At 38.8% G+C, this 13,940-nt stretch overlaps 2 protein-coding genes across 2 annotated transcripts; both read left to right on the top strand.

Moving 5' to 3' along the window:
* Window positions 1-3,758: 3,758 nt before the first annotated feature.
* LOC137748499 (dehydrin Xero 2-like) lies at window positions 3,759-4,901 on the top strand. The gene has a single exon (XM_068488659.1). It carries the CDS (start codon window positions 3,783-3,785, stop codon window positions 4,689-4,691), a length of 909 nt encoding a protein of 302 aa, XP_068344760.1. The 5' UTR covers window positions 3,759-3,782; the 3' UTR covers window positions 4,692-4,901.
* A 1,921-nt stretch (window positions 4,902-6,822) lies between these two features.
* On the top strand, window positions 6,823-9,255 carry LOC137747042 (dehydrin CAS31-like). Its single transcript, XM_068487044.1, has 2 exons — window positions 6,823-7,227; window positions 7,705-9,255. Exons 1-2 carry the CDS (start codon window positions 7,000-7,002, stop codon window positions 9,040-9,042), a joined length of 1,566 nt encoding a protein of 521 aa, XP_068343145.1. The 5' UTR covers window positions 6,823-6,999; the 3' UTR covers window positions 9,043-9,255.
* Window positions 9,256-13,940: the final 4,685 nt, after the last annotated feature.

Here is a 13,940-nt window from a genome sequence, read left to right as displayed (position 1 = left end):
TAGGCCCAAAATGAGAGCTACACCCTTGTTTCGAAGTGAATCTTTCGACATGCCAGTTCAGCAGTGGGCTTTGAGTGTAGGGTCTTGTGTTAAGATTGAGTTCAAAACTTTGAGATCTAGTTCATGATTATGGGTTGGAAAGAGAAGGGAAAGCAAAGGAGAGGAAGGAAAAGCACGGCCACAGGAGAGGGAGGAAGGAAAACTAAAAAACAAAAGGCAGTGAAAACCGACGAAAAATGCCTAAGAAGAGGTATGAAGCTCAAATCTAAGACAAGCTCAAGAATAAATAAAGACCAAGCTAAAAAAGTTTGGGATAAAACTCGAAGGAAAAATGAAAAGATGGAAAAAGGGAAGAAGAGAAAGAGGGAAGTAGGAGAAAAGGGAGTGGGGTTGCCGTCGGCACCCAAGCCAAAGGTTTAGGGCCCGCGACTATGACTTTTACTTTGTTTGTGTTTTCAGCAAGAGAGAATGGAGAGCTTTTTTATTTTTTATTTTTTTTAATATGAATAAATAAGGCTTGTGAAGTTAGACGTAAATAGTGTTTGAATACAAGTGGATAAATGCTTAAAAAAATTCCATGCACTTTTATAATAACATGTGACATATCATCTATATTTTGTATACGTAGTAAAATCTAGCTATCCGTGGGGCCCGGCCAAGGCAATAGTTGCCGCCCACTCATCATTTGGAAAAGAAAGGCTAAGCAGGATAATTAATTATTCTTAATTGACAGGTTGATAAGAGCATGTGGCCAACCAATTATGACACCAATGCTCACATGAGCAAGAAAGTTTTAATTATAATAAGCGAAATCCAAAGCGTGTTTAGGGTTTTTTAATTCTCGATTAAGATTAGGCTTTGATCATCTTTGGAGTACCTAATAAATCAATTATTGGCTTGACATGCCTTTCTTTTTTTTCTTCTTTCCTCTTTTGAGTGAGGACTTGTCTTCAACTAGATTTTACCTATTTTATTGCCTTTCCAAGGGACGTCATGTATATTGCACATTAGTTTTTTGAATTGGAAGGAGTTGAAACCTATACTTTATTTTTGGGTAAGTCTTCAATAATACAAATTACTGAGCTGTCTGGTTTTATATCAATTAGACTGACAATTAAGTAAAAATAATATATCATACAATCATGAACGTTAATTTTTCGTACGATTGAGTAGTTTATATATTGAAAAAAAAAAAATGTGTATTTTGATCTTAACCAATTAATTACTTTACTCTTGCTCAGTTCTAACCCATTACTTAACTCTTGCTCGCCACTTGAGTTGACCATCGCGGCTTACATATTAAAAATCTTTGGATGCAAAGAGACGCTGACATCTTCTTCAATAATTGATAAGTAATCAACTCCTATGGTGATTATGATTCTACTTTGGAAAAGAGATGGGTGGTGTCATTTCTTTGTTTTAGGTGCCAAAAATGTGGAAATCGGATCACCGGATTCTATTTGTGAGGATTCCAAAGATCATTGAATTATATATGTTCATCGTATATCGTGCGGTTAGAAATCATTTTAAATATTTTTATTAAAAATTAAATACAAACACTACTCGACAAAAACTGATAACACGGTGTACGGTGAATGGACATAATTTACGGATTCCCATGATCCTCACCAAAAGAATCCAGAAAGGATCCTATTGGAAAAATGTGAACCGAACCACTAAAAAAAGTGATTTATGAACTCTTGTATTTATTTTTAATACGAATAACGTTAGGAAGACTAAAAATTTAAACCAAATTTGCAAATCAAATGATGTGTTACTAATAGGAAATAAGTATGTTAATCAACACTTAAGTAATAATGCAATCATCAACATCCACATCATTTGGTTTATAAATTTGGTTTCTCTAGTATTATCCTTTTAATATTTAGATTGAACCAATCAAAACAGAATCAAACAAAAAAATAAACTTCGACCACTTGAGTACGAAGGAAAAGAGTGTAAAAATTATTTTCACACTCAAAATTGGACCAGAGATTGAATTTGAAACTTCCTAACATATATAAGTTATAACTTCAAAAATCATTTGTTTGTTCATAATCCCTTTTAATGGAATAGGGTCCTATTCGGATCTTCTTTGTAAAGATCCTAAGGAATATTTCATCGTGTCCGTTCATCTGTCATCCTGTGGCCATAAATCTATTTGTTTTTTTTATTTAAAATTGAACACAAACGGTACCTAAAGAAAATTGACCGCATGATGTATAATGAACAGACATAATAAAGGGATCTCGAGAGGATCCTCATCCCCTTTTAATAACAATTTTTTTTTAAGTGCATCGATATATTTTTACACTAAAGAGAGGAAATAACATTAATACATAAAGCAAAACAACCTCCAAGTATACTCCCTTAAAGGCTGTGAAGGGGTATCTCAAACATCATAAAATTATGCTTCCAAAATTGCAAGAGTCCACTCAATACTACAATTTGGTGGTATTCCTGTTTGCTTATAAGTGAGATGTCTTAGGTTCGAATCTTGTGGATGGCGAATTCAATACCAAATTAGACTGCCCATTGTGTGGCTTAGTCGAATTCCCCTTCCCTTTAATGTAAAAATATCGCCGTACTAAAAAATAAAAAACTGCAAGAGAAAGACCTGTACGGATGGGAAATGCTACTTGTTCTCTAGAAGAAGCTCTGAAGCTTGCAAAAAAGGTGGAAAAAATGAACAAAAAAATATGCATGTACCGTCTTCGGATTCAGTCAGATGAAGGTCCAGATTCTGCTCATCTTGTTGTAACACCCAAAACTTTGGGCAACCGCAGCATCGTATGATGTATCCCATACCTTAAAATTCAATCATATACCAAAATTAGCAATCGGCATCCACCATAGAAAAGCCGCCTTTCAAAATAATTTTGACGGATGTGACGGAATGAGGTAAAGTGAAATGAAAATTAATTTTTGAAGTGAGTAACACATTTTGAATTATAGGTGGCAAAGTGAGAATAAAGTTGATTTTCGAGACTTACATCTTTCGTATCACGGGCGACTTCTATTGTTCAATCTAGCAGATTTTCCCAATCCACCCAACATATGGTGATCAGCCCAACATCACTAGGCCACAAACAAGGCCTATTGGACCCGTATGTCGGCTACCACAACTTGCTGAAATTGGGCCGGTTCAGTAATGCTTACGAACCAAAGGAAAATATCTATCGACGTGGGACCCGATGAACGATAAATTCTTCGGTACCCATCCAGTATCTAAAGTTAGTAATATAAGATCAAGATTAACCGAATACCAACACGTGTCGAAATCTGACACGTCTCACCTACGCAGTTTCAATACACAGAGAAATTTTTTATTTTGAGAAAAATACGAGTGGTTAATCACGTGTTTTTATGTAAGTGATGAGAAATTTTATTTTTTAAGTTATTAAATTTTTAACACACATATCATACTATTTATATAATGATACGTGATGTATCATCTCGTATGCCGATCACACTAAAAAAATCTCTCCAATACACAACGGATTTTGATGTACGGACGTAAGCTAGTCCACAACTATCGCATATGGAAGCGGTGAACCGTCACGAGCCTTCAGCTTGACGACAAAAGAATGAATCTTATCTTGTACGACTCTAACACACTACACGTGTCGTCATAAAAACTGCCAGGTGTCCTCAGCTGCTAACGTGGCATGAAGGCATGGATTTACTCTAGTGCATGTCTACGCAGTTTGCCTATATAACCATCCGTGTCTGAGGTCAAATTAATCGGAAATATTTCATCAAATTGCCATCAGTTTGAAACAATGGCGCACTATCAGAACCAATACGGTGCAACACCCCAAGAAACAGATCAGTTTGGAAACCCAATTCAACATGGCACTACCGGAGCCACTGGCTTCGGGACCGGCACAACCGGGTACGGGACTACTAACGACCCGTACACAGGAGGGCAGCAGCAACAGGAAAGAGGGATGATGGACAAGATCAAAGACAAGATTCCAGGGACTGGTGGGGCACGTAGGGCTGACGACCCCTACTCATCGCATGCCCATACTGGTACTGGCACGACTGGAACTGGGTACGGGACTACTGACGCTCCCTACACCGGAGGGGAGTATCGTGAAAGGGGGTTGATGGACAAGGTCAAGGACAAGATTCCAGGGACTGGTGGGGCACGTAGGGCTGACGACCCCTACTCATCGCATGCCCATACTGGTACTGGCACGACTGGAACTGGGTACGGGACTACTGACGCTCCCTACACCGGAGGGGAGTATCGTGAAAGGGGGTTGATGGACAAGGTCAAGGACAAGATTCCAGGGACTGGTGGGGCACGTAGGGCTGACGACCCCTACTCATCGCATGCCCATACTGGTACTGGCACGACTGGAACTGGGTACGGGACTACTGACGCTCCCTACACCCGAGGGGAGTATCGTGAAAGGGGGTTGATGGACAAGGTCAAGGACAAGATTCCAGGGACTGGGGGCCGTACGCACGATCCTACACCTTACGGTGGGACAACCTACACCGGAGAGCGCCAGCATGAGGGGCTTGTGGACAAGATTCCGGGGACTGGGCATAGGGATGAAGCCTACTCATCTCATACGACCTCCACCACCGCACCATACGGTGGAACCACCGGAGTGCACCATGAAAAGAAGGGCATCATGGACAAAATCAAAGAAAAACTTCCCGGTGGACACCGCTAAATACAAATACATGCATATGTGTGAATTCATATATTTGAATTCTAGGGCCGGTCAGTTATTTTAATATGCTAATAACCGGTGCTTGGCGTGACTGTGTGAACTTTTTTCTTACGTGTACGAGTGAGCAGCGAGCGGTTCGCAGTGTCGTTTGTGTTTTGGTAGTATTTACTTTGTATGTCGTTTTATCAGTGGAGCAATAACATTCTGGTTTCTGTTTAGGCGTTCTTTGATTGGTGATCTTACCATACCAAAAGATAAGTTAAATAAACATCCAATTCTATAAATTTTACTACGCCTCCACCGAAATGGAGCATAATCTAGAGGAGGGATAATCATTCTCCGGCGAAGTCGAAACTCATAAAATATCATTGAATTCCATACTAGGGATGCATGTCCAACAAAGTCAATATTTTTTTATAATTTTGATGGTAAGACGTCCTTTATGGATCGGCCGGGCACGATAATCGAAAGCAACCTCTTCAAATAGGAGGCAGATTGTCTGCCCTGTTTAGATGTCATTTTCATCTCTTCTTATTTTTGTAGTCACGGTTAAGCTACGTCAATATTTTATATTCATATTATTTTTTGTCATATTATCTTTATAAAAAAATCAATATAAAATGTTGACGTTGTTTAATCATGACCGTACAAAATAAGAAGGAATGAAAATGACATCCAAACAAGAGGGCAGACAATCTGCCTCCCTTCAAATATATAGCGCAAATTAATGTGTGTAACCTATTTTACTGTAGAGAGTATCACCTCTGTTTATGGTTTTATCAATCCATTTTTAGATAGTAGTTCTATTCTAATTACAATTAAAAATTGCATCTTATAGTACATGCGATAAAAACGAAGATGGCTCGAATTAATCAATCTAATCTAAGTGGTCATCATTCATCATAGAGGACTTTGTAATCCGCACTTAAATGTAGACAGTAGAGAGAGTGAAAATTGAAATAGGGTATATTCAAGAGAAATAGTTCTAGCGAGTAAAATGGACGAGCTACTTCCGAATGAATAGTAATTTGCTTGAAAAATAATTCTATTTAAACACGATTGCGTCAAAGAAAATGCTGAGGAGATATCTTTGTATAATCTTGTGTATTACATAATGTAACAAGTGATCCGATATGTCATGTTAATTGATTAATTTTATTTTATTGGATGTTGGTTATATACATGTATTATTTTTCATTATATGTGATACATAATATTAAAAAGTGGTATTTCTAACATTACTCTTGAAATTAATTTTCACCATTATTTAATTTTTTAACAAACTATATTATTTACACTAAATGTGAGAGGATGGGCTTAAACTCGGACTAGTAATAATGTGGTTTAAATTGGTTTTTTGTGATAATCAAACTTTAGACCTCTCATATATAAATAAAAAGAAATTTCAATAAATCGTAATATTATGTGACCTACTTTTATTCTGAAGTGTAGAAAAATTGTGTGTGCTAGAAGATTTAAAGGTGTGGAGTTTGTTGACATAGGATTCTTTTTATTAATGTCTGAGTTGTTCTAATCAAAAGAAAAATTAAAACACAACATAACTTATAGGGTAACATCTTAAGATAAACTAAATTTAGAAATAAAATTACAAACTAAATAATATGTCATCAATAAAAAAACAAACACGCTTATCAATATTTAAATAATAAATTAATTATTAATTTTCATATTCTTTAATTTCTGAACTTTTTCTATAATTTTAGTCTCTATAATATTATCCTTTTAACTTATAGCATGTCGGTAAGACCTAGAAGATCTAGAAGTTTATGACCAATAGATACACCAAATTACCAACCAGTCAATTTTTCCAAAAAAAAAAAAAAAAAAAAATTACCAACCAGTCAATAAGACCTAGGCTAAAACCAATAGATACTACCCACGTGGGAGCTAGCTAGTGGAACAAGTACAGAGGGCACGTGTCACCAATCCCATGGTCACCGGTGGAACAGGTATTCGTATCTTTTTCTTTTTTTTTTGTTCAAACAGGAATTCATCTCTCTTTATCCATATGCCCCCACCCAAAAAGCAACAAAATATCTTGCCGACCTTAATTTTCACTTGTCATCATTTTCCCAGCAGTGCCATGTCTCCAAGTTGTTAAAATGCCTTATGCTCACCGCTATATTTCCATGCCTTGCTGGTGCAAACCAGTTGTCTATATAAACCAACCAACCCAACTCTAATCAAACACAGCATCCCAATCAAATCACTAATATTGTCACTGCAATTGTTGTATTAGTCGCAAAGCATTGTTACTACAGTTCATCTGTTTGTTGTTCTTTTGAAAATGGCGAATTATGGTTCAACACCCGAAAAAACTACAGAGGAGTACTACGGGAACCCGACTTATAAGGGTAGTGCCGGAGCCGGTAGGACCGACGAGTTCGGGAACGCGGTTCAACACAGTCGGACTGATACTGGCTACGGGACTGCTCATGCCAAGACTGGTGATGAAGTGATTGTTGGACGTCATGGCGGCCCTGCCGTACTTCAGCGCTCCGGAAGCTCTAGCTCTGTAAGTTCTCCTCTTTTCACCTCTATATAAATGTAGTTCTAAGCTAATTCATTAGATGCATGGGCTATGCTGCAAATCTGTGCGTCCTATGAATAAACTTTTCTTGTAAGAGGTACTTATGTTGCTAGAAAAATCAAAGAAGTAATAATTTTCTATTGTCAAATTTAACACTTTTGCAAGAAAAATTGCGCGCACCAACGATGGTCTAATTAGTGATCTAAATTAATAACATCTTACAAATTCGTATCTTGAAGAATATTGCTCGGAAAATTAGTGTATTTTGTTTTCTTGTTAGATTTGTGCATCCCTACCCATTTTGTCTTTTCAATTATCAACACGATCAATGCTTCAAATTCAAATATTACATCAACATGTTATCTTTACTAGATGGAACAATTTCTTAGGGTTAAAAGTGTGATATGTGCATTATATTTACATATATTTTTTGTAACAAGGTCTAACATTCTATTATTGTAGTCTGAAGATGATGGGCTAGGTGGAAGAAGGAAGAAGGGACTAAAAGAAAAGATAAGGGAGAAGCTACCAGGTGGTGGTAACAAAGATGACCAGTACACTCGTGGAACGCAGACGACTACCCCTTACGGCGGTGGGACGACCTACACAGGTGAAGGAGAGCACCACCAGAAAAGGAGTGTGACGGACAAGGTAAAGGAGAAGCTGCCAGGCGGTGGTAACAGGGATGACCAGTTCTCTCATGGAACGCAGACCAGTACACCTTATGGTGGTGTGACCACCTATGCAGGAGAAGGAGAGTACCACCAGAAAAAGGGTGTGATGGACAAGGTTAAGGAGCAGCTGCCAGGCGGTGGTAACAAGGATGACCATTACTCTCATGCAACGCCAACCACGGCTGCACACTACGGCGGTGGGACCACCTATGCAGGAGAAGGAGAGCACCACCAGGAGAAGGGTGTGATGGACAAGGTAAAGGAGAAGCTGCCAGGCGGTGCTAGCAAGGATGACCAGTACTCGCATGCAAAGCCGACCACCGGTGCACATTACGGCGGTGGGACCACCTATGCAGGAGAAGGAGAGCACTACCAGAAAAAGGGTGTGATGGACAAGGTAAAGGAGCAGCTGCCAGGCGGTGCTAGCAAGGATGACCAGTACTCGCATGCAAAGCCGACCACCGGTGCACATTACGGCGGTGGGACCACCTATGCAGGAGAAGGAGAGCACTACCAGAAAAAGGGTGTGATGGACAAGGTAAAGGAGCAGCTGCCAGGCGGTGCTAGCAAGGATGACCAGTACTCGCATGCAAAGCCGACCACCGGTGCACATTACGGCGGTGGGACCACCTATGCAGGAGAAGGAGAGCACTACCAGAAAAAGGGTGTGATGGACAAGGTAAAGGATAAGCTGCCAGGCGGTGCTAGCAAGGATGACCAGTATTTGCATGCAAAGCCGACCACCGGTGCACATTACGGCGGTGGGACCACCTATGCAGGAGAAGGCGAGCACCACCAGGAGAAGGGTGCAATGGACAAGATAAGGGATAAGCTGCCATGCGGTGGTAGCAAGGATGACCAGTACTCTGATGCAAGGCCGACCACCGGTGCACATTACGGCGGTGGGACCACCTATGCAGGAGAAGGAGAGCGCCATCAAGAGAAGGGTATGATGGACAAGATAAAGGAGAAGCTGCCGGGTGGGCATAAGGATAACCAGTATTCTCATGACACGTCGACTACTGCTGCAACTTATGGTGGGACAGGGAACACAGGAGAGCACCAGGAAAAGAAAGGAATAATGGAGAAGGTCAAAGAGAAGCTTCCTGGCGGCCACAAGAAGTAGATCATCGTCTCGACTCGTGTAACTTTGAGTCTGGTGTATAATAAGGGAGTGTCTGGTGTGACCTCAGCTGTGTGAGACGCAGTCGTCCAGCACTGTTTTATGTATTCTGTTAACATGTAACTTTGTGTTTCGTTCCCATTGTATAAATATTGTATTTGTGTGCGCCAATTTCTGGGAGCAGTATTATGCTAAATGAAATTGAATGATTCAGTACGTTTACGTAATTTTAGTAAAACCGAAATATCTCTAAAGCTAAAAATAAAAATTTAATTTACCGTATGAAAATTAATAGTTAAAAGATAAAAGATGTTCACTAATAACAACTTGAGGTATGTGAATTTTGCTTACGCATGCGAGGGTTTTTTTATTTTTTATTTAATTTTTTATATTACAGCGCGGTACGGTGGTGCATGAATTTTTTTTATTTATAAAAACATTTTGATAATTATAATGCATTATGCGCGACGTACAATGTTTAATGTTCACACTAAACCTCATTGCATTTTAAGAATTTCAAAAATTACAATTGAATCAAAAGAAGATAAAAGTAATTCACCACATTTTAATTTTGAATGAATTTAAAATTTAAAACTTAAAAAAAAAATGAAAAAATAAAAAAAAAACCAACAACAACAACAAAGTACTCCTATTGGTGGGTGGTTTCATGTTTTTGCTTCATTTGTAAGCTATACGTTTTAGTTTATTTATGTACAATTGGTATCATTCTTCTAATCACACCCCTTAAAGATGTCTTGCATTAGTTGTTTTTCATTGTAATTGTTAAGATATATTTTTCCAAAAGTATGGTACTAAGTATGTATTAAGGATAAAAATGTAATTACACCTACAAGAGATAATGCTTATAGGATTAAGGAATCTTAGTTAGTTTTGGAGGTTTTTCTTGTCTGTTAGTTATGATAGCTTTTGTATAAATACCCAAAGTGTAATGTTATTCATTTGATGAATGGAAAATTACTTTTCTTAATATGGTATCAACCGCCTCTAGTCTCACGACACATCTTCGATCCAATTTTCTCGCTTCTCTTTGCACTGTCTAATTTTCTTCGTCTTATCCGATCAATGGATCGATTTCTTGATCTTGATCGTGCTTTCTTCTTCAACCTACAACTATGGTAACCTCTGCATCTCCTTCTTCGAAATTGGATTCTCCTGTTCATTTGTTTCTTTATGCAATTCCAAATCATAACTCTGTGATTTCTTCTTCCATTACGATCCAAAATATTGGATTCACGGTTCCAATCAAGCTCACTAGTACAAATTATCTAACATGGAGCGCTTTGTTTGCTCCGATCTTCCGTCATTACAATCTCACTGGTCTCATTGATAGAACTATGGTGACGCCGCCTAAATTTCTCTTTTGATTTGTTAGGGAATCGAACTGCAACTCTCAATCTAGCCTATGTCACTTGGTTTGAGAATGATCAAAACATTCTTATCTGGATTAATTCAACTCGTTTTGAACCTTTAATTCCTTAAACGGTTGGCGTGACTTCTGCCTGAGAACTTTGGACGAAATTGGAATCGCGACTCGCTTCTGCATCTCAATCTCACATTCACAAGCTTCGATCTCGTCTTCGCAGTCTTGTTAAAGGTGAATCAACGACTGCTCAATATATCCAGCAAATTGAGGAAATCGCAGATGCACTTGCAAGTGTTGGTGCTCCGATTGAAGATTCAGAACTAATATCAGTCACTCTTCATGGATGACCTCCTGAATTTGACTCATTTGTGGATGATATTCAGTTTTGTATTGGTTCTACGACTATTAATGAATTGCACGGCTTACTTTTTAACAAAGATATTCAACTCAATAATCAAAAGAAGACAGTTTCAACTGCACCGTTTCAGGCGTATAATTCTTCTGCTTGTATTCTTCCTTTGTCTGCAAACCCTAATCCTCAAGCTTTTGTTGCTCAGCATGTTTCTCATTTCAACAATCAAGTTCGCAATGTGGAATGAAATTATCAGAATCCAAATCGTGGCAATTATCAGAATCATGGCACTTATAGATTCAACAATGGTAGGAACAGCTATTCTCGCAACACCACTCAAAGACTCACTTGCAGGGCTCACAACAATTACTCTTACAACGGAAATGCAAGAGGCGTTTAATGCTCTTCTCAAAACTGGTACCTGGTCTTGTACCCTCTTCTTCTTCTTACAACCTTGTGGGATGTAAGTGGGTCTTTCGGATTAAAAGGAAACTAGACAGTTCTATTGACATATATAAAGCCCATTTGGTTGCTAAAGGGTTTCATCAGCAAGAAGGCTTGGACTATACTGAAACTTTTAGTCCAGTAGCCAAACATGTGACTATTCGGCTCATTCTCACTCTTGCAGCACAATTTGATTGGTTCCTCAATCAACTCGATGTAAGTAATGCCTTCCTACATGGCACACTTACTGAATTAATGTTTCTGCAACAACCACCTGGCTTTGAAGATCCAGCAAAACCAAATCATGTTTGTCAACTACACAGATCATTCTATGGTTTAAAATAGGCTCCTTGAGCCTGGTATGACAAGCTTCATAATGCTTTGCATTCTCTGGGATTCACAGGTTCTCAAAGTGATCATTCTCTATTTGTGAAGAGATCTCCTTCTTTGGTATTCATCCTAGTCTATATGGATGACATATTGGTGACTGGTCCATCTTCTGCAACATGTCAAGAAGTTATAACATAACTCAATGCTCTTTTCCCTATTAAGGATCTTAGTGCACTCCACTCTTTTCTTGGTATTGAGGTCAAAAGATCATCATCTGGTTTCTTTATATCTCAAACAAAGTACAGTTTTGATCTCTTAACAAAAGCAAAAATAGAGGGACATAAACCTTGCAGCACTCCTCTCAGTACAACTAAAATTGATCACTCATCTCTTCTTCTTGAAAATGTAATCGAATACCGATCTTTAGTTGAAGCTCTTCAATATTTAACCTGGACAAGGCCTAATCTTAGTTTTGCAGTCAATTTAGTGTGTCAGTTCATGTATAGTCCAAGAGTTTCACATATGCAAGCAGTTAAACGCATTCTCAAATATCTCAAGGGTTCCATTGATCTTGGTTCATGGTTCTCCAAATGTTCCACAGCTTCATCTATTCAAGCATTTTCTAATGTCGATTGGGCATGATGTTCTTTGGACGAAATATCTACTGGTGGTTACTACATCTTTTTTGGCAATTCACTAATTAGTTGGAGTGCCAAGAAGCAACCAAATGTTGCTCGATCTTCAACAGAAGCTGAATCTCGGTCTCTTACAAATACAGCTGCTGAAATCACTTGGATTTGCAAATTGCTATTGCTTATTATGTGCCTTATTCTCCATAGTTATGGTGTGATAATGTCTCTACAATATCCTTAGCAAAGAATCCTATTTTCCATGCTCGGACCAAACATGTTGAAATCGATTATCATTACATTCGTGAAAAGGTTTTGGCAAACCAAGTATCTGTGCATTTTGTTTGTACACAAGACCAAATAGTTGATATTTGTACCAAGTCTCTCTCCAAGCCCAAGTTTTTGCTTCTAAGAGACAAACTTCAACTTAGAGTTCCACAGTTTTGTTTAAGGGGGGATATTAAGGATAAAAATGTAATTACACCTACAAGAGATAATGCTTAGAGGCTAAGGAATCTTGGTTAGTTTTGGAGGTTTTTCTTTTCTATTAGTTGTGATAGCTTTTGTATAAATACCCAAAGTTTAATGTTATTCATTTGATGAATGGAAAATTACTTTTCCTAATAGTATGGAGGTGAGGGCTGAAATCTGCATGATGGATGTACATAACTAGGAAGCAAAAATTTAAAGCTATTGATGTGGATACTCATTAAGACACAACAGTAAGGTTGGGCATGGGCCTAATTTTGAAAGGACCCGACCCGACCCGAGTACAACAAATTTTAATATAAGAACCAGACCCGCTTGAAACGGGTCAGGTCCATGGGTTTACGAGTTCATTTTCATATATATATATATATATATATATATATATATATATATTTTGGTTAAGGACGACCTTGTTAAGGCCGTCTTCCTCAGCACAGAAAGGGATCAAGATTCCTCATTTGTCCTTGTCTCTTTTACTCATCTTTCCCAATCCTATATCGAGGTCTCTGTCTCTCGACTTCGATTGAAGACGAAGATGCGAGGCTCCAGATTAGAATATGACTCAAATCGACGATAGCGCAAGGCTCCAGATCGATTCAGCAGAGATCTGATGCAATCGACGCAATCAGCACAGTCGATTTGAATGGTGGAAGGGAGAAAAGAACGAAGAATGGGTAGTGTCGTCAAGGAGGACATAACAACTGAACCAAACATCTCGATATCGGTGATAGGGTGGTGGTTATTGCTGCGGCGGTAATGGGATAATGATGAATCAATGGTCTGGGTTTTCGATGATATCGTCAAGGGAGATAAAGATGAGTATGAAATATAAGATGAATGTCGGTACTGTGGGACTCGGGAGGGAGGGAGACTGGGAGAAGAACAATCAAGAAGATGGGTCGTGGTGGTGGTTGCCAGACTCGCAACGGCAGTGATGTTCTGGGTGGTGGAGAAGATGATTGACGAAGATGGAGAGTGTGGGTGGAAGGGAGGAGACGTAAGAAAGACTCGGCTTTGATTGAAACCTAGGGTAAAAATTGAAGCTTAAGATTGAATGATCTCCTCCGTTTGTTACAATTACAAACGGACTAGTTTGGGGCCCCGTTTTTCTATATATTTGGACTTGGCCCGCCCCTAAAATGGCATCACCCCACCCCACCCCGCTCTATTTTCCCTCTTAAAAAATTGGAACCGACCTGTACCCGCCCCGAACCTAGATTACCAACCCCAATTCGTGGTTCCTATACCCGTTTGCCTACCCTTACTCAACAAC

The sequence above is a fragment of the Pyrus communis genome, chromosome 10 (genome assembly GCF_963583255.1).
Source record: "Pyrus communis chromosome 10, drPyrComm1.1, whole genome shotgun sequence".
NCBI classification, from domain to species: Eukaryota; Viridiplantae; Streptophyta; class Magnoliopsida; order Rosales; family Rosaceae; genus Pyrus; species Pyrus communis.
This window is presented reverse-complemented; position numbering and strand designations above follow the sequence as displayed.